Source organism: Pelophylax lessonae (assembly GCF_965119305.1).
Source record: "Pelophylax lessonae genome assembly, chromosome: 4".
Lineage (NCBI taxonomy): Eukaryota > Metazoa > Chordata > Amphibia > Anura > Ranidae > Pelophylax > Pelophylax lessonae.
Genome location: NC_138771.1, coordinates 327,979,822 through 328,002,177, shown reverse-complemented (window position 1 = coordinate 328,002,177; position 22,356 = coordinate 327,979,822). Strand labels below are relative to the sequence as shown.

General features: G+C 42.9%; 1 protein-coding gene across 8 annotated transcripts in view; it reads left to right on the top strand.

The window, feature by feature from the left end:
* ABLIM3 (actin binding LIM protein family member 3) overlaps positions 1 to 22,356 on the top strand; it is a 421,965-nt gene that overhangs the window by 325,968 nt on the left and 73,641 nt on the right. For all 8 annotated transcript variants that reach the window (XM_082254478.1, XM_082254476.1, XM_082254475.1 and 5 more), the window contains exons 6-8: positions 2,669 to 2,762; positions 18,877 to 18,964; positions 22,278 to 22,336. In XM_082254478.1, coding sequence (XP_082110604.1) covers positions 2,669 to 2,762; positions 18,877 to 18,964; positions 22,278 to 22,336 — 241 coding nt within the window. The remainder of the gene's footprint in view (positions 1 to 2,668; positions 2,763 to 18,876; positions 18,965 to 22,277; positions 22,337 to 22,356) is intronic.

Below are 22,356 nucleotides of genomic sequence, written 5' to 3'. Positions count from 1 at the left end.
AGGCTGCCAATACTTTATACCATTTTCTTGTACAGTTTTCCTTTAGATTTACCAAAACCATATAAATTGAGGTCAAACCTAAACACTGTTCATTTGTATGCAATAAGGAAGGCCCTTCGACTACATAGTTGAAGGTAAATCTAAAGGAAATTGAACATGAAAATTGTACAATGAATGGCATGCTTAAAGCTGTATTCACACTGATGCGAATTGGATGCGGTTTCCCCACATCCAATTCGCATGACAGGAGAGTGTAGTCTTTTAGCCTGGTTACCATGTAATAGGAAGCATAGAGCTCCCCATGCTAACAGAAATTGTAAATATAAAGTATTATTGTTTGATACTTTATTTAAATGAATAAAAAAGTGAAAAATATTTTTAAGGTTTCGCTCACGCCACAATGTTTTCTATATTGCGTGCAAAACACACAAACACATTGGCCCCATAAAAGACGATGAAGGGAATTTGGCCACAGAGTACAGTGAAAAGGCGAAAGTGCTAAATAATTTCTTCTCTTCAGTCTTCACAAAATAATGGGGGGCTACACTAACCCAGCTTGTAATGCTGAACTAAATAATACACCTCAGGAAGTACCAACATGGCTAACACAAGATAGACTTGGAACTAAACTAGAGAAACTTAAACATAAATAAATCACCGGGACCGGATGGCTTGCGCCCAGGGGTTTTTAAAGAACTCAACCAGGAGATAGCCAGACCATTATTCTTGATCTTTACGGATAGTCTGCAGACAAGAATGGTGCCAGCTGATTGGAAAAAAGCCAACATGATACCAACATTTAAAAAAGGACCGAGATATATCCTGGGTAACTATAGACTGGTCAGCCTCAATCAGTAGTCTGCAAGATTTTGGAGGGGATGTTAAGGGACTATATACAAGACTTTAGTAATGAAAATAGTATTATTAGTTGTAATCAGCATGGATTCATGAAAAATCGTTCTTGCCAGACCAATCTTTTAACCTTCTACGATGAAGTGAGCTGCCGCCTAGATAAAGGAAGGCCTGTGGATGTGGTGTATCTGGACTTTGCAAAGGCCTTTGACACCGTTCCCCACAAACGTTTACTGTACAAACTAAAGTATGTAGGTATGGACCATAGGGTGAGTACCTGGATACCAGGGGAGAGTCCAGAGGGTGATGATTAATGGGGAGTACTCGGATTGGTCGGGTGTGGAAAGTGGGGTCCCCCAAGGATCTGTCCTGGGACCAATCCTGTTTAATGTTTTCATAAATGATCTAGAGGAGGGGATATCTAGCATTATCTCAGTATTTGCAGATGATACTAAACTAAGCAGGGCAATAACTTATATGCAGGACGTGGTAACCTTACAAGCAGACCTCAACAAAATAATGGGGTGGGCAACTACATGGCAGATGAGTTTTAATTTTGAAAAATGTAGGGTTATGCACTTGGGCGTCAGAAACACAAACTCAAGCTACTCGCTAGGGAGGGAACCTCTGGGTGAATCTAAGATGGAAAAGGACCAGGGGGTCCTAATGGACAACAGGCTTGGCAGTGGCATGCAATGCCAAGCCGCTGTAAGCAATGCCAATAGAATACTGGCATTTATAAAAAAGGGGATTCACTCCAGAAATAAAGAGATTATTCTCCCACTTTACAAGACTCTGATCCGGCCACATCTGGAGCATGCTGTCCAGTTCTGGGCACCGGTCCTCAGGAAGGATGTGCTGGAACTGGAGAGAGTCCAGAGAAGGACAATAAAAATAATTAGGGGAATGGAAGACATCAGCTATGAGGAAAGACTGCAAGCATTGAACTTATTCTCTCTGGAGAAGAGACGCTTGAGAGGGGATATAATATCAATATACAAATACTATACTGGTGACCCGAGCATAAGGAACAAACTTTTCAGGGAAAGGGAATACAATAAGACACGTGGCTACTCACTAAAACTAGAGGAAAAATGGTTTAACCTTAAAATGCGTAAGGGTTCTTTACTGTCAGAGCAGTGGGGATGTGGAATTCTCTTCCACAAGAAGTCGTATCAGCTGGGAGCATCGATAGTTTCAAAAAACGATTAGATGGGCACCTTTGAGACCACATCATAAAGGGGTATACAACGTACGGTTAACATCAAACACACACACACACACACACACATCATAAGTTGAACTGGATGGACTGATATCTTTTTTCGACCTCACTAACTATGTAACTATGTAACTATATAAACAGGCGGTAATGCACTGTAAATGTGTTGGGGAGTTTACATTGATTGCTAACTGCTCTCAATATACTGTATATACAGACACGGTATGCAGAAGTGCATCTGCTTTATATCACACCACAATGCACAATTCCCAGTTCTTATTTTTTAGTTAAGGGAGGTTAACAACGCGTTTAAAATAAATATGCTACCATGGGCAATGTGCTTCAATACATAAAAATGGATAAAGTGCACTAGGTTATTGTGTGGGAGTTCCCCTAGTAAGTCTTCAACATAAATAAATGTATACACAAGCAATAAACATTCTGTTTATCGTTATTGTCATGTTTTCATGTTCTAATAATATTATTACACTTTGTTGTGTAACATAGCCATTTTTTTTTTGTTTCCTGCTACCAGATACAGGTATCACCTATTAAAATATTTTTACATTTTTTTTATAATTTCTTGTTTTTCAGAGATGGCGTGCCTTATTGTGAGACAGACTACCATGCTCAGTTTGGAATTAAGTGCGAGACCTGCAACAAGTACATCAGTGGTAGAGTCTTGGAGGTATGGTTGTTATGACAAGCCAAAATCTAGCCACTTAGCACAGCTAGACATTTTAGAATACCTGATCTTTGCAAAAGAAAAAAAATGTGTCCTGTGTGTTTCAAATGAACTGTCACTTTACAAGGCTATTAACCTGTTTAGTACTTAAAGCGGAGTTCCACCCTGGATTTTTTTTTTTTTTAAATACCCCCGGGACAGTCAGGGCTAGTGCATTCCACAATGGCTAGCCTCTGATCTGTCCCGGGTTGCACTTACCTGTTAGGACATATACTTACCTTGAAAACGTCTTGTCCAGCGCTGCCATCTCAGATGTGGGCAGCTTGAAGCCAGCGAGATCCTCTTCGGCGTCCTCTTCCGCCTTCTTCGGTCCAACGATGCCCTGCACCGGCCCCGCCGTCACTTCCGGTGCGCGCGCGTCATCCCTCCACAGCTTCTGGGCATGCCCAGAAGCTGTTTAGAAGGGGATGACGCGCGCGCCCCGGAACTGACGTCGGGGCCGGCGCAGGCGCAATGATTCCTGGGAGCTATAACGTTCAGCTCCCAGAAATCATTGCAGAGCCAGGAAGTGACGACGGGCCGCGGCCGAGGAAGGAGGAAGAAGGAAGTAAGGTAAGTATATTTTCTTCGCTACGAGGTAAGTAAAAAAAAAAAAAAATGCGATTATCCATTTCTTTTTCAGGTGACCCGGAGCGAGAAGATGGAGGTAAGTATAAAATTAGGGTGGAACTCCACTTTAACATGTTGTGACATCTCTTCAGTGGAACTCATTAAGCTTTTTAACCCTGCAGTTGTTGAAAAATTAATTTATCATATGCTAGAGTCACGTCCTTTTATAGAAATATATAACAGATGCTGGACCAGCGCTATTAAACCCACAGTGTGAGGGGAAAATTATAAAAACAAATGTAAACAATAGATATAAAAGCAGATATATAGAATCAAAAAATATTAATAAAAAACACAATAATGATAAATGTTCAGGTGTATATAGATACAAAGTCCATGGAGTAGAGTCTATGTGGAGATGGATGGCTGGGTGGCCGCCGGCTCTATCAGAGTTAGGAGGGGACTCTGTGCATGGTAGACAAATAAAAAGAGAGAACAGAGCAGCGCCACCTGAGTGTAGTATTAAAACAATCCTTTATTGGCATAGAAGGTAATGCACTCCCATGAGTGATAGGAAAGCAGGCTTTACTGCAAGTCATCCGATCCACTGCAGTGGAGGCAGGAGAGGTGTAGACAGCCCTGGGTCCTGGCTGTGTCAGTGGCTTCTGGCACTTTCTGGTGTCCTTTCGGCATCACAGCTTCTCCCTCATCACATCCGGTGGAAGCGGGGTGGTGCTAGCGTTCGAGGCATGCGTGCCCCTTCGTCAGGCATTGTCTAGAGACCAAAGGAAGCTCCCTCTTATATGGCTAGAGTTGGAGCCAGTGTCATCAGTTGTCAGGGAGATGGGGGGAATGGCTTGGAGCAGAGAGGAGATAGTGTACAGCTGTGAGAGATAAGGACTGAACATCTTGGGCTGATTAACCCTATGTGCACTTGTTTGGAGTATTATGGGCAGTTATGCAAAAGGGGAGAAAAATGTGATTATGACTTTTATAGCTTCTCCTTGCTGTACATCAACAATGAAAATATGTTCCCCACCTGTTTATATTTTGGTGGGACAGTGGTAACAGCAGTTAGCCTTACATGGAGTACAGATCCTAACATAAACCATATGAAACACACATTAGTTAACCTTCTGCACATTGCTAAACAGTGCTACACATTTTAACGCATGCGTAGCTATGACTGTAACAAAACTTTGAAGGTTTTTTTACCCTTTAAGCCCAACGCATACCTAAATGATGATGTCCTTTTGCACAACCCCTGGGTCATTGTGGCTCTTTTAGTAAAGACTTCTGCAAGGACTGATTATTGAAGGCAGCATGCTGTCTGCTTTATGTAAAGCTAACTTTCAGCTGTATAGACTAACAACGGAAATGAGAAATAGTTTTAAAGTAAAAATAACCTTCTGCCTCCTCTCAGTATTCCCTACAACCCCTTTTCTCAAATTTAACTATAGATCTTTACAGAGGGGAAATTAAATTAGAAAAATGTTATCACAATTTGTATTTCTTGAGTTGGTTCAGCCCCCAAATGCCATTGTTGGAAATATACTGTAGCTCTAAGTGTTAAATCTCCCTAAAGGCATAACCCACCTTTTCAAAAATGTTAATTAATGCAATATTAGTAAATGTTGGCAAGAGGAACCACAGCACCCAGTGGGTGACATATTATCTAACACACTTGAAAGCAGTGCTGCTCGTAGCTCTGAAAGAGAGTGAAGAATGGACTTACCACCCACTGAACAAGTAAATAGTCTTTTTTTTTTTTTTTTACATGGTAGCACTGTTAATATTTTAATAACCAAGAAACAGTGTTGCTTTACCTAGCAATCTAATTCCTATCACTTATCCTGCTAAACTCCTTGTTAGAAATGCTCAAATCTTCCAATATGTTCCATGGTGCTTTTTATTATTGTTCTGATGCACACAAGACACTGCTTTGATAACATTCCAATGTACACATGCTCAGTGACCGTTAAAGTGGTTTTAAACCTCAGACATGAAATGCAAACAAAACATATCCTTCTATAGTGTGCTTCTCAATTAAGAGCACTAAATGTAATCTCTATCTGTTGCTTTGTTCCTCTGCTATCAGCATGAATCGCTTCTAACAAGTCTTCTTGCCACCAAGAGAAAAAAGGTGACGGGGAGGGATCTCCAGCTGATTGATAGCCTCAGCTCTGTTCCTGTATGCTGTGTGTGTGTGGGGGGGGGGGGTGGCCTTTCCCTCTAATAAACTGTCAAAGCTCTCCTCACTGAGCTCTGCAGAGTGTAACTTCAGCTCCCACCACCTTTTTTTTCTGACAAATTAGACAAACTTTATATATGTTACACTTTGGACAGATGTAGAGATGAGAAGACTGCAGATAAACAAGTAATAACCTATGTAGAAGGATTTGTTTCATCTCTGTGCATCTGGGTATTTGTAAGAGTTTACAACCACTTTAAGAAACAAGCTGAGCTATAATAAAGAAGGAATGGAAGTGAAAGGGAAGTGTGATCACAACAACTTGAAAACCCTATTGGGACAATTGTTTTTGGGGCAGGGAGCTTGGCACAGTAATTCTTGGCACATGGCTTTTAAAATGGGAACACAAAATTAAAGGACCAAAATGTCCCTACATGTAAACTATGCCCATTAGAATCATCCTAACATTTAAAGTGGAACTAAACCCACTGATTTAACTTGTTTCCCAAAATCAGCCATGTCCTGAATGATAACTGTACAGTTACTAATGTGTTTACATTGGCTGTCAGCTGAACTGCCAAGCCATCAAATGGTTGTTGTCATAGCTGATCACATGTGCAGCACCATAGCAACTGCAGATCAAACGAGGCTAAGATGTCAGCTTCCTTGGCTGTAAAGCATTGGAGGTTTTAGTTCTGCTTTAACACTACCTAAATTCATAAACTTGAACAGCCATCTTGCACCCTGACATTTATTCTTTATCCTTACAGCCATTGTAAACAGCAGGTGATTGCATATTAGCACAATATGATTGACTATGATAGACTTACCTTAGAACGAAGGTAAGCCTTATTATAGGCTTACCTGTAGGTACAAGTGGTAGTACAGAGTTTACTACCACTTTAACCTAAATTAGAGATTACCATTTAACTCCTAAGATGACGCAAACACGTATCCCTCATTCTTATCCTAAAATCTGAAAGAAGTGAAGAAGCCTAATGGGTACCTGATGCATTATCACCAAATATAATATAACTATCGCACACGTTCCTGGAAATGGCAAGGTATAGGTGGGGGCTGTAACAGCTACCAGCTGGAGACCAGTAACATTGTAAATCAAAGCATATATCGACAGCACAGCATGGATTTTCAAGATAATGTCCAAATATATATTAAGGTGATCACATTGCAGAAGTAAAGGTGCCATGTTTTGGGGGCCAAGTAGGACACCTTTGACAGGCATGTGATGGCACGTTAATATACGTTTGGACATTATCTTCAAAATCCATGGTGTGTTGGTTAAAGGTTTTATAGTATTTATTACTTACTGAATGGTAGAGTAACGCTTTATATGAGCTCAAGTGTAGATTTTAAGATGCAGTAATATATATTGAAAAGCTAGTGCTTCATAAATAATATAATTGTAAGCCTACCAATATTTCATGGCTGAGAAGTACTGAACAATCAAGTCTATTATTGTAGTGAATTAGGAGACAGTGGCATCCTCTTAGGAAACTGCCATTTCAAGCATTGTTGGCAATTTTCAGTTTTACTGTCTCCTGAAAATATGTATATTGCTTTTATTCCTATTATGCACTTCTGGTAATGTTGAACATTACAATTCCATTCTCCCTTGTGTTGTTTGCTCAGCTTTCCTCAATTTCTGTTGTCTGCCCGTATCTCTTCCATGTCAGCAGCATCCCAGCACACCTCACTGAGATCTGCCTGGATAGTACTGAGCCAATGGAGTGGAAATAAAGCACTTTAGCTCTTCAGCTCCTCAAGGCAGATTGCCACTGCGACCTTAACTTATGTGACTTTCCTGGGAAGTCATACAAAACACTTGGGTGAATCACATAGCAAGTCAAACAAATTATATGGAAGCCTAAAATTTTATATAAAAAAGCATTACAGTTGAAAACCTCTATCCACAAACCACACAGTGACTCATAGAAAATGAAATAAATAAACGATATCCTACATTCTCTCTAGCATTGTAAAGGAACCTGTCACAGAGGAGGCTACCATTGCCGACTACATTCCCATAGACTTGTATGAGAATGAAAAAACGATTTAAGTGAACAAAAAATATTTAAAATAGGTTATTTTATGCTGACCCCCTAACCCAGGATAGGTATGCAGATAAAGATTTCTGACTTTTCTGTGACTTACCGTATATACTCGAGTATAAGCCGAGGCCCCTAATTTTACCACAAAAAAGTGGGAAAACGTATTGACTCGAGTATAAGCCTAGGGTGGGAAATGCAGCACCTACTGGACCCAACTGGACCACCACGAGACACAAAACAGGGGCTGTGGGCATGGTGCAGGAGATGGTTCAGGCATGGTACAGGCATGGCACAGGTCATGGTACAGGCATGGCACAGGTCATGGTACAGGCATGGCAAAGATCATGGTATAGGCATGGCACAGGTCATGGTATAGGCATGGCACAGGTGATGGTATAGGCATGGCACAGGTCATGGTACAGGCATGGCAACGGTCATGGTACAGGAGATGGTATAGGCATGGCACAGGTGATGGTATAGGCATGGCACAGCAGGTACAGGCATGGCACAGTAGGTATAGGCATGGCACAGTAGGTACAGGCATGGCACAGGAGATGCAGTGCTGCGGGCATGGTACAGGAGAATGTCCTGTACCATGCCGCAGCACTGCATGAGGAAATGCAGGGGCTGTGGAGGAGTCTTACCTACCTGTCGGTGAGATGCCTTAGATTTAAAAATGGCGCCGCCCGGCGCCAACACGTCACAGCGCATTCGCCGCCGGTGCTTTTGAAAGCTCGTACACGTTCGGCTATTCCCGGGCATGCGGCGCATGCGCAGTGACATGTCAGCGCCGGGCGGCGCCATTTTTAAAAAGTAAGTGAGCCAGTGACTGGAGTATAAGCCGAGGGGGGCTTTTTCAGCATGAACTTGGCTTATACTCGAGTATATACGGTACTTGATCTGTGTACCAGATCATTGTCTAAGAAAATATTAAAGCTGAAATGTGTGTATGTGTACCAATTGTATTCCTGTGCTGGTAATATGACAGCTTAAATAAAGAATAAAGAAAAAAGCTGCATGTATAGCAATTTTTACTAGGAACAGAGGCATGGTGGATTTTTAGACTTAATTCCAGATCACCTTGGGGGTTAAACCTGAGATGGGATCTAGATCTGCACATACATTAACCACTTGCCTACTGGGCACTTATACCCCCTTCCTGCCCAGGCCAATTTTCAGCTTTCAGCGCTCTCACACTTTGAATGACAATTGCGCGGTCATGCTACACTGTACCCATATGAAATTTTTATCATTTTTTATACACAAATAGAGCTTTCTTTTGGTGGTATTTAATCAAAAAAAGAAAAAAGACAGAAAATTTTGAAAAAAAAAGTTTTTCTTATTTTCTGTGAGTAAATTTTGAAAATAAATACATTTTTCTCCTTCACTGATGTGCGCTGATGAGGCGGCACTGATGGGCACTGATAGGCTGCACTGATGGGCACTGATGAGGTGGCACTTTTGGGCACTGATGAGGTGGCACTTATGGGCACTGATGAGGTGGCACCGATGAGGAGGTACTAATATGCCGCACTGATGAGCACTGATAGGTGGCACTGATAGGTGGCACTGATAGGCGGCACTGATGAGCACTGATAGGCGGCACTGATGAGCACTGATAGGTGGCACTGCTGGGCACTGATAGGTGGCACTGCTGGGCACTGAGAGGTGGCACTGCTGGGCACTGAGATGCGGCACTGACGGACGGCACTGATGGGCACTGAGAGGCGGCACTGATGGGAACTGAGAGGCGGCACTGATGGGTGGCACTGATGGACACTGATGGGTGGCACTGATGGATACTGACGGGTGGCACTGATCAGCACTGATGGGCAGCATCATCAGTGCCCACACTCAGTGCCCATAGTGCTGCTAGTCAGTGCCCATCAGTGCCTAGATGAGCAGGCACTGATGGCCACTGACTGGCAGCACTATGGGCACTGATGGGGGGCACTGATGGTGGGCACTGTGGGCAGTTATGGCATTTTTCCCCCTCTTCTGTAATCAGGGCACTGGTGATCAGTGCCCTGATTACATTCCTCTGTGTCCCCTTACCGGTGATCGGCTCTCCTCTTCCTCACACTGCAGTCTCTGTGTGGGGAAGAGAGCTGGCGATGAGAGATGATCTCATATGTTTACATATGAGATCACCTCTCATTGCACGGTCCGATCACGTGGTAAATGGCCGCTGTGATTGGCCATTCACCACAATCTGTGATTGGCTATGTCCAAGAGACACGGCCGGCACAGATTTTCCCCGATGCGCGCTCGCAGGAGCGCGTGGGAGCCTGTGACTGGGAGGCCGCTTAAAGACAGCCTCCCGGAAATTAGAGCCCGGGCTGTAGCCGTCTTTCGGCTATAGCGCGGGCGGGAAGTAGTTAAACTGTCTCTCTCCAGCATTTTTCTTCCCTTTTGGTCTCTTCATAATTTTTCTTCATTATTTTCATTGATTGTTTTATTTGCATTTTTATCTATGTATACTATCATTGTATAGTTTGTGGATATTAAGTGGCACATACATGGGTTTCCTTAGTATATACCAGCCTTTTTCAACCAGAGTGCCGTGGCACCCTGGGGTGCCTTCTGGGCTCTTTAGGGGTGCCTTGACAAAATGCCAAAAATTGCCTCAAATTGCCCAAAAATTTTCAGAATGTTGGCAGGTGGATCTCGTTACACAAAACCACAGGTTTTAATTTGTGCAGCATTACAAACTTGGACACCATGTGATCCACCTGTTGGAATTCTAATAAATGATGCTGGGTGCCTTCTGGGTTCTTCAGGGTTCCCTAACAAAATGCAAAAAATTGCCCAAAAATTATCAGCATGCCGGCAGGGGGATCTCACCTGCATTTTTTTTTGTTACACAAGGTTTTAATTTGTGCAGCATTACAACTTCTTCTTCTGCACTGGGGTCACATTAGCTGAATGAGGGAGGGAAACTGAGGGAGAGGAGAAACACTGGAACACAAGTCAATACCAGTGGGCAAAGGTGTATAAAATAAATCATCTCTAATGTTAATTGTCCTATGTGTGTTAATGCCGCTGCACTGTGTAAAACTATTCGTTTCTTTTACAATTTAGAATAGGGTGCCTTGAGATTGTGCATAATTTAAAGGGTGCCTTGACTTAAAAAAGGTTGAGAAACACTGGTATATACTACATCCGATTCTAGTTTTTGCTAATTGTCTGCAATTACTTGGGACAATGAATGGGTGGAGCCTGTGATATGTAGAGTCACTATATATTTCAAAATGTTGTGTCTAAATGTAGTTATGACTAAGGCCTTATAGGCTGAAACGCATCAACTGGTCTTATCAGCAGTTGGGTACTGTGGTTCCTAAATAAAGATGAAGCTGTTTTAATCACTTCTTGACCGGAAGGATTTGCCCCCTTAATGACCAGGCCATTTTTTGCGATTCGACACTGCGTTCATTTAACGGACAATTGGGCGATCGTGCGACACTGTACCGAAATAAAATTTTCCCCACAAATAAAGCATTGTCCCCCAATGATTGCAGAGCGCCACAGCATTGTCCCCCAATGATTGCAGAGTGCCCACAGCATTGTACCCCAATGGTTGCAGAGCGCCACAGCATTGTCCCCCAATGATTGCAGAGCGCCACAGCATTGTCCCCCAATGATTGCAGAGGTGGCACATTGTCCCCCAATGATTGCAGAGCGCCACAGCATTGTCCCCCAATGATTGCAGAGCGCCCACAGCATTGTCCCCCAATGATTGCAGAGTGCCCACTGCATTGTACCCCAATGATTGCAGACTGCCCACAGCATTGTACCCCAATGATTGCAGAGTGCCCACAGCATTGTACCGCAATGATTGCAGTGTGCCCACAGCATTGTACCGCAATGATTGCAGAGTGCCACAGCATTGTACCCCAATGATTGCAGAGTGGCCACAGCATTGTCCCCCAATGATTGCAGAGCGCCACAGCATTGTCCCCTAATGATTGCAGAGCGCCACAGCATTGTACCCCAATGGTTGCAGAGTGCCACAGCATTGTCCCCCAATGATTGCAGAGCGCCACAGCATTGTCCCCCAATGATTGCAGAGGTGGCACATTGTCCCCCAATGATTGCAGAGCGCCACAGCATTGTCCCCCAATGATTGCAGAGGTGGCACATTGTCCCCCAATGATTGCAGAGCGCCACAGCATTGTCCCCCAATGATTGCAGAGCGCCCACAGCATTGTCCCCCAATGATTGCAGAGTGCCCACTGCATTGTACCCCAATGATTGCAGACTGCCCACAGCATTGTACCCCAATGATTGCAGAGTGCCCACAGCATTGTACCGCAATGATTGCAGAGTGCCCACAGCATTGTACCGCAATGATTGCAGAGTGCCACAGCATTGTACCCCAATGATTGCAGAGTGGCCACAGCATTGTCCCCCAATGATTGCAGAGCGCCACAGCATTGTCCCCTAATGATTGCAGAGCGCCACAGCATTGTCCCCCAATGATTGCAGAGTGCCACAGCATTGTCCCCCAATTATTGCAGAGCGCCACAGCATTGTCCCCCAATGATTGCAGAGTGCCACAGCATTGTCCCCCAATGATTGCAGAGCGCCACAGCATTGTCCCCCAATGATTGCAGAGCGCCACAGCATTGTCCCCCAATGATTGCAGAGTGCCCACAGCATTGTACCCCAATTATTGCAGAGTGCCACAGCATTGTCCCCAAATTATTGCAGAGCGCCACAGCATTGTCCCCAAATTATTGCAGAGCGCCACAGCATTGTCCCCCAATGATTGCAGAGTGCCACAGCATTGTCCCCCAATGATTGCAGAGCGCCACAGCATTGTCCCCCAATTATTGCAGAGTGCCAGCATTGTCCCCCAATGATTGCAGAGCGCCACAGCATTGTCCCCCAATAATTGCAGAGCGCCACAGCATTGTCCCCCAATTATTGCAGAGTGCCAGCATTGTCCCCCAATGATTGCAGAGCGCCACAGCTTTGTCCCCCAATTATTGCAGAGTGCCAGCATTGTCCCCCAATGATTGCAGAGCGCCACAGCTTTGTCCCCCAATGATTGCAGAGTGCCAGCATTGTCCCCCAATGATTGCAGAGTGCCAGCATTGTCCCCCAATGATTGCAGAGCGCCACAGCTTTGTCCCCCAATTATTGCAGAGTGCCAGCATTGTCCCCCAATGATTGCAGAGTGCCAGCATTGTCCCCCAATGATTGCAGAGTGCCCACAGCATTGTATCCTAATCGATGCAGAGACCAGCGTGTGTGTTCCCTTCAAACTTACCTGGCGGCGGCGCGGCTCAGCTTCTTCCTCCTCTTCTGCGGCGGGTCCTTCTCCCTCGTCTCGGCGGCGGGAACCGGCGGGCGGCCTCGCCTCTTCTCTGAGCGGCGGTGACGGTGAGTGACTGACGCACGCACCGGCACCGCCCCCATTGCGACGTCAGCGATATCCTGGATGATGATTGGTCCAGGCTGTAGACTGGACCAATCACAGCCAGGATATCAGAAAGTGAGGGTGTCCAATCGCAAAGACTTGTGCCCAGGTTACCCCCCAGAAGGCAGCCAATCGGCGCCTCTTCTGGGAGGTAACCCCACCCCCCCCCCCTAGCCACCAGTTCCTTCAGGCGAGGCCGGCGAACCCAATTTTTTTTTTATACAACTTTATTTGTTCGTTTTGTTTTTTTTTTGTGTTTTTTTTTTGTGTTTTTTTTTCTTTTTTTTAGGGGTAGGGGGGCGGCGCCCTGGTGCCCCCTATGCACGGGCTGCCACTGGGTTTGTTTAACCACAATTATCAACATGCGTTGAGCCAAATGGTCATAGGAGTCCCTGAATGACAAAACACATCTTTACAGGCTCAGCAATCCGTTAATTTGCAAATGGTTTATGACAATGACTAATCTTATTTCTTGCAATGGATGCCAAAAGCATTTAGCTGTTCTTTTGAAAGATACAAAATTATCATCATACAGAAAATGAGTCTACTGATACAGCTTTGTAGTTTTTTCAGCTTGTTTTGTTAACGAATTGCTTGAGTTTACATGTTTATTGTCATTGGCTTTTGTTTTTACCAGCAGAATAAAGTAGTCTCTAGGATTTTATTTTAATATCCTGTATTCTTTAGATTAAAGACTAGAAACAATTTTTGACTTTTGCAATATAAAAAAATGAAAAACATTGATCACACAAAGCACAAAAGGGACTCAGTATACATAACATAAGGATTAAAGTGGCATTAAAATCAAAAAGCTGTTTTTCCTATAGCAGATGAATTAAAAGGAAAGGAAATTTTCCTCCCTTTGTTGGGTGGGAATGTGGGGGGCTAGGCAACCTGTTCCATATTTTATAGGGATGTCCGAAAATACGACCCTTCTGGGTTGAGATATCGATACTGATTGCAGAGGTGATAAAGGTACCTTTCAAGATGACCCCTGCTTTGGCACTCCTCTCGTTAGAAATCCAAACACAGGTGTGACTGCTCCAGGTGAGATAATTTCAGGTGCAGGTCGGATCCATCATCTGGTAAACTAATCAAGTGTAGAAGAAAGTGACCGCACTCCGAAAATTCAAATCAAAAGAGGAGTAATTCATGGGACAAAAGAAGGTAGATGCGTTTCACGACACAAGAGGTCGCTTACTCATTACCACATGTGGTAATGAGTAAGCGACCTCTTGTGTGGTGAAACGCGTCTACCTTCTTTTGTCCCATGTCTCACAGTTTGATTTTTGATGTATTTGATGAAGAATAAATTACTCCTCTTTTGATTTGAATTTTCGGAGTGCGGTCACTTTCTTCTACACTTCATTACTCCTCTCGTTAGGCATGGACAGCTGTCCTCCCCTTTCTAGGAGGATTGTCGCCCATATTTTATTTGCATCTGGAGTGGCTATAGCTAAACAATGGCGCTCCAAATCTATACCATCAAAAAATGAAATTAATAATCGAGTAAACTCCCAAGGTGAAATGGAAAGACTTTTAGCATACAAAGATAGGAAAGCTCAGAAATTCCACCTCCATTGGCAACTCTGGCTGAATTCTCAAGTTAACACCATACATTGAAGTACTTATATGACACTTCCCACTAGTGGTATACTGGATTTCCACCTCCCTTCCCCTCACCCCCCCCTTACCTTCCTGTCTTTCCCGCCCCCCCCCCCGAATGCCTATGTTATGAGGTATCAGCTGATCCAGAAATTCGAGGACTTTACTTTACCTTCAAAACGGTTTGTGTTGTAGGATTGCCCTACCCTTTGGTTTAATTGAGTTCCTATTAGCCTTTTATTCACCTATAACTGGGAGAGACTCTAGCTACCATTTGGTAGCATTTATACAACTGCTGATGGACCCACCTTATACTAGGTAATAAACGGACTACTCCTTGTCACAGATAGATCCCATTTGGGGTGACAAGATTTATGTCCTCGGTCAGAACTCACCTAGTCTTCTCCCTTCCCATTGAATAACCCTCCTAGGGGTTGCGCTACCTTTCCCGCCCTATTCATTATTACATGTTTGTGTTTATTTGATGTTTATCTTTACATCTGAATGTTGTTATCAGTTCCTCTGTATACTTTAATGCTGAAAGGAGCTTTCATTACCCCGTATGTTCAAAAATTCTGAATAAAAATATATTATTAAAAAAAAAAGGAAAGGAAATTAAAATAAAACATGCCTGTGAATTATGTTATTTTTAAACACAGAACATTTTGTAGTTAAATTCTGTGTTTGGGTAGATAGATTATGTTTGTGTACTAGTTCTGATTTTAATCTGGGACTTTGTTATGTATTGAGCTGCCCCAATAGCAAAACTCCCCTATACATCAGTCATGCCTAAAGTGGTTGTAAACCCTTACATATACCCAGTGTAATGACTGGCCTCAGGTGATACACAGAAATTAAACAAATCCTTCTACATAAATTGTACCTGTTTATTTACAGCCGTCTTTCCCCTACGTCCATTCAAAGTGCAGTATTTACACAGGATCTCTCAGCTCTGAAAAGCAGGGGGTGGAGAACTTAAGTTACATCAGTAAGGACTCGAGCTCTGAGAGCTTATTGGAGGGAAGGGACACACCCCTCTTCACAAATCACACAGGAACAGTCAGCTGGAGATCCCTCCCCTGTCCCCTTTTTTCTCTTTGTGTCAGGAAAACTTGTCAGAAGTGATTCATGCTGATAGCAGATAAAAGAAGCAGCAGATAGAAATTACAATGATTTTAACTGAGACAACTACACAGGGATATGCAAGGGATATGCCTTGTTCATATTTCATGTCTGAGGTTTGCAACAGCTTTTACTTAAATGTGGCCAAAATGTGCAGGTAATGCTGCAAGGGCCACATTTGTTGTAGTGAGTGCTGTTTATAAATACTGTACAATGTTGGAAATGAATTACATTATGTGTAATGCTTAAGATCCGGTTCACACTGAGGCGACACGACTCCTTACTACTTCGGGGGCGACTTGTGCATTACCATGCACCACGACTTTGAAGCGACTTGCAGGGACTTCACATAATGGAAGTCTATGCAAGTCGCTCCGAGGTCGCCCCGAAGTAGTACAGGACCCTTTTTCTAAGTCGGAGCGACTTGTGTCACTCCTATTAGAACGGGTCCTGTAGCGGTCAATGGACCGCAAGGGAGCGCGACTTGTCAGGCTGGCAAGTCGCCTGACAAGTCGCGCTAGTGTTAACCGACTCTAAATGATATCCTGTCATTAATTTCTGCAATAAATTGTTGCACAATTCTAAATGACCCTTCTAGGGTATAAACCTTTTTCTGAAAAACTCATCTGCAAACCTTCTAAACAGTTGGAGTTTCAATAATTAAAACTTTTACAATGGCCAAGGCCTGCAAAGAAGGAGTGTGAGGGTTGCATCCGCTCCGAAAAATTTCCTACAACTTCAATGCAAGGAGCTTATTACAGAAGTCCTGGAATCCTGCCCCTGGCCCCACTCATTCTTACCCATCCTGTAACCTTAGCACTAACCCTCCTATATCCCTAACCCTCACCCTCACCCTACCTAAAAACACTAGACCTTACATTAACCCTTTCTATGACACTAACGCCTGCACTAACCATTCCTATAACACTAATCCTCAGACTAAACCTTCTTATTATACTAACCCTTCCTGTAATACTAACCCTTACACTAACCCTTCCTATGACACTAGACCTCACACTAACCGTTCTTGTAACACTAACCCTAACCCTCCCTGACTCTCACAGTAACCTTCCCTATAACACTAACCCTCTCTAAAACACTAACCCTGACAGTAACCTTTTTTCAAGGTCTTACCTTGCCCTCCTGTTGGCAGCCATCTTGGAAATGTGCAGACTGCTGTCTCTTATAGACTCTGATTGCATCATCACTTCCTGCTGTCTGGGCATGATGTCACACACCTGATTTTATCTATCACATGCTGGTTTGCTATCCTGGCCCTTGTGTACTGTCAGGGTGCCATCCTTCCAGGATCACCATAAGTGCTGACGTCAGCACGCCGTTCAATCCGACGCATTTCATCACAATCTGACGTCGTCCTGAGGGAGACTGCCTCCTTAATCACTCATCCCTCTTGCAGGATGAGGAGGCCCTGGCAGGGGTAAGCCAAAAGTGGTATTGACCTCTCACCCAAGAGGTCCTATTTGTCTGGTAAGAGGCATTCCTGATTTGGTGGAGGTTTCATCACTACTTTGGTGGCGGTGGGTGGTATTATCACGTGGAAGATTATTGTTGAACTTTTTCTTCATTTGTATATTTGTACAGGTGTTTATCACGGCAGTGAAAGGACTTTTATGGTGCAATTTAAACGGCCTATTTTTGTTTGATGCACAATTAATTGATTTACTGTAATTTCAGTATAGCGCAACTTTATTCTAGTTTGGTTTGATTTTTGTGTTTATCTCACAATCAAGTTGCAGCTCTATTTTTATATTTTTTATATTTTATTTAAAGCACATTTTTTTTACTTATTTGTATTGTCAAAAGTATTGGGACACCTGCATTTACACGCACATGAACTTTATTGGCTTCCCAGTCTTAGTCTGTAGGGTTCAATTTTGGTTTGGCCCACCCTTTGCAACTATAACAGCTTCAACTCTTCTGGGAAGGCTGTCCACAAGGTTTACGAGTGTGTCTATGGGAATGTTTGACCATTCTTCCCGAAGCGAGTTTGTGAGGTCAGGCACTGATGTTGAACGAGAAGGCCTGGCTCGCAGTCTCCACTCTAATTCATCCCAAAGGTATCCTATAACACTAACCCTTCCTATAACACTAACCCTCACACTAACCCTTCCTATAACACTAACCATCACACTAACCCTTCCTATAACACTAACCCTTCCTATAACACTAACCCTTCCTATAATACTAACCCTTCCTATAACACTAACCCTCACACTAACCCTTCCTATAACACTAACCATCACACTAACCCTTCCTATAACACTAACCCTTCCTATAACACTAACCCTCACACTAACCCTTCATATAACACTAACCCTTCCTATAACACTAACCCTTCCTATAACACTATCCTTTCCTATAACACTCTCCTTTCCTATAACACTAACCTTTCCTATAACATTAGCCCTCAAACGAATCCTTCATATAGCACTAACCTTCACACTTTCGCTTCCTATAACAATAACCATACCATTATCCATTCCTATAACAGCAACCCTCACACTAACCCTTCTTATAACACTAACCCATCCTATAACACTAACCCTACTTCTAACACTACCCCCCACTTTAACCCTTCCTATAACACTAAACCTCACACTAATCATTCCTGTAATATTTACTCTTACCCTAACCCTTCCTTAAACCCTAGCCCCCACAATAACTCTTCCTGTAACCCTAACACTCATAAATTACCAGTGCAGTAACCCTTCCTCTAATCCTTACTCTCATACCAACATTGCCTGTAATCCTAACCCTACTGTAACTCTAACCCTTGAACTAACGGTCCCCATAACAATAACCCTCCTTGTCATCCTCACCCTTACCCTAACCCTACCTGTAACTCTAACCCTTGAACTAATGGTCCCCATAGCAATAACCCTCCTTGTCATCCTAACCCTTACCCTAACCCTCCCTGTAGCACATTTGTAATGTTTTCTGTGTGGCTTTAGTAGTTCACAGATTGAATCTTCTTTTAGCCTGGAGTTCCAAGTGCAATACTTTGAGTTAATTGTAAAGTGACTGGAATAATGTAAAGAATCTTGTGACAGAATTCCTAAAGGGTATCTGTTATTTCAGGCAGGAGGAAAGCACTATCACCCAACATGTGCCCGCTGTGTACGTTGCCAGCAGATGTTCTCAGAAGGAGAAGAGATGTACCTGACAGGTAGGACATTTGTCATTGGGGCTTTGCTTAACTCTGTCACAATGTCATCTCCTGACGTCTATCCCATCACAACCTGTCTGTTATACTCACATCACTTCTTTATGTTACCTTTTGCTCTCTATGGCGGAGATTCATAACAGAGCTCATTATGCAGCATAAAAATGATGTCCTATCATTGTAATGTTCAAGGATTAACAGTGATCAGTTACTGAAATTAATCAAAGCAAGACACTGTCTACTAACAAAGAGCAAAGCAAGCAATCAGAAATCAGGTATCTGCAGTTTAATCATTCTAATGTTCTGGGACAAATCCAAGCTCATCTGCAATGCTGCTGACCTGCTGCCCTTGCTACCCTCAATTTAGCCACTCTACTGTGCTGCGTCATTTTTGACAAAGGCAGTGTAGAAGAGAGGGGTACCAGGGAAGTGACTTTGCACTCTGGAGTGCAGATATGCCCTCAATGCAATCACCAGCTCTTGGTAATGTTACATCACATTGCAGGGAATGGAAGGAAAAGTGTTTTCTTGCCTAATTCTGCTCAAGAGTGTCTAAATAAAGCAACAGTTACTGTGTGTGCCAATCCCCCCCCCCCTTTTGATTGGGGTCCAGTTGCAGATGCAGCAGCTGCACCCCTTGTTCCTTCACCTCCGGTTCACCAGTTCACATGTGATTAACCATCAGGAAAAGGTGCATGTCATCACTATTTACACATTTTTTTGGATTACAAAAAAATATGTTTAGCTGAAGCATACATTATTTGCATTTAAAGAAGAATTCCAGGTAATGCATTTTATACAAAGTTATATTGGTCCAGCTTGGACCAATTCAACTATACATATTCCATGCCTGTGGGATCCCTCTAGAAGCTAGAAATCAATGCACCCCTACCTCAGGTAGAGGCTGCTCTTCTGAATTGTGAGCACAGAAGGTCAGCCACATGGCAGTGGCGGGAAAGCTTTGAATTTTTCAATGCAAAGCATTCTCTTATTAGACAAGGTAGACAGCCTGACATTGCCACCCCACCTCTTCATCCATCCATCCAATTTGAGCATGCTTTGCATTTATTACGAAAGTGCAAAGCATTCTCTGATTAGACAAGGTAGACAGCCTGACATTGCCACCCCACCTCTCCGAGGCTGCATGGAGTAACCCAGGATCTGGTGGATGAGTTCTGTTCTCCTCTTTGCTGCCAACTGCTGAGACAAGGTGTGGGCAGAAACAAGCTCCAGGAGAGGTGTGAAGGCCACATGAATTGACCTGGAGGCCCAGATTTGGTTTGCGAGTTGTGTGTATGATAGGTGTTCTAGAGGGATTCCACAGGTATGGAATATGTGTAGTTACATTGGTCCAAACTGCTATACCTGAAATTATTTTTTAAATGGAAAGTGGAACCAAAAATGTTCTTCTTTTAAAAGGAAACCTTTCTTTAGAGAGACACATAGGCTACCGTTGCTAATTCTTAATCTGCAATGCTAGCTTCCTGGGAGCCATGTTTACTCTCTTTGATATTTTGTGTCCTTGGAAATAGCATGCAGATAAGTTTGTCTCACTCTACTCCCAGTCGGCCCAGTCGTTCACAACTACCATCATAAGAAGAGGATTGGTAATGGCAGCTGCCACTGTGGTTTGCTAAACTAGGGAAGGGCTAGATCCTCTATCAAGTTATTATTGCTGCCTGTGTCCCCATTTGAGTGCTGTCCTAATGACGACTAGTAAACTGCTGTACCACCGTTACCGCCTTGTAAAAGGGAGCAGCAACTATACAGTCTGCCTGACAACACAAAAAAGGTTGTCTGTGCCCATCCCATTTATTACATCATACACACAGACAGCACTGCTTGCAAAGAACAATACCGTTATGCCATTGTTAGGAGGCCTGGGGAAGGAGAATGTATATTTACAATATTGTGGCAAAGCACACAAATTCTTAACTGGTGATGTTAAATTATTTATAGTTTCTCATAAAAATATCCCAATTTCTGCTTTAAATGTGCATCTAGTAACTGAGACTTGTGCAGTTTCGCTGCTAAAATGTATTTCTTGTTGAAATAACCATATTATTATTTTTTTTGTTACATTATACAGCATTTATATAGCGCCATACTGTAATGTGATTATTTTTAACAGTTTGATATTCATTTTTGAGCAGACACTGTATTTTATTGATCAGCAGACCTTCAAAATCTACTTATTGTGTCCAAATTCTCTGTGTTGTATTGGTGGAAACCTAAGATGTATAAAATTCTTTATTTATTAAATATTACTGCTTATGAACAGGCTTTGAATCTATATGTTTCCCAACAAATGAATTACTGTTGTATGTGTGAGTTTAATATATGCTGCAGTCAGTATTGTATTTATAAACCAGCTAAAAGATTACATCATCGCACATTTTCACTCCCTATGGATCACTGCAAAAGACATTTTTGGCGCCCTCTGCTGGCTTGATTTAAATATTGTAGCATGTTTTTAGAGACGAGCACCTGAACTTACTATAGACAGCCCAAGTAAAAATCTTTTTTATACATTTTTCTTTTTTTTTAAGCCTTTTTCATTTTTAAGGCTCTATAAGCTAGCTAATTAAACAGTAATAATTATTTCCTATTTTAGGGTATCACTTTATTTTGAGGGATTGCGTTTTGCTATCCTATTGTACACAGACTATTAAGTTCCAAATACATCTGTCAGATGTGTTTAATCAGTGTACAACGAAAGCTTCTGCAGGTTAGAAAGTCTGCTATTAATTGTGAATTCCCTGTACAGTTGCGTGGGTTGGTCACCTTTGGATGCTCCCCACGTTCCCAGCAGTGTCCTGGAAACAGACACCAAACAGCATATTTCAATGCACTGTCCTCTGTGGCTTCATTGTTAACTGTTTTCACATTTGTCAATAAATACCATCACAGAGCAAGAGTTTTAATTTACCATGTTTGCTGAGCGCTGTATACTGGCTGTGTCTTGGAGATGTAAATCCCCATCACGCCTTGTGTGCCAGTAGTACAAAGAATTCAGACTGAGCTATTATCTAGGATTCCCAAGAGAGCCGTCATCATGTTGAAGGTGACCTTCAAATACTGCTGTGTGTACCGAATATCCCATTAACTGCCAGTGATCTATGAAAATGTGTTTTCATAGGGCAAAATATGGGCCTCTCACAAAGCGCTTTCTAATTCTGCTTTTTATTATATTAGCTTCTAGGTTCCACTTGGTCTCCTTTGCTGTCATTACTTTTTTTGCGCTGTGCCTGTTAACAAAGTGCTTCTAATTACCTGCCATTATTATTGTTAAACGGAAATTTTCTGTTTTATCCAGGCTCTGAAGTGTGGCATCCAATCTGCAAGCAGGCAGCTCGGGCAGAGAAGAAGCTTAAGGTGCGTGGACTGTATATCAT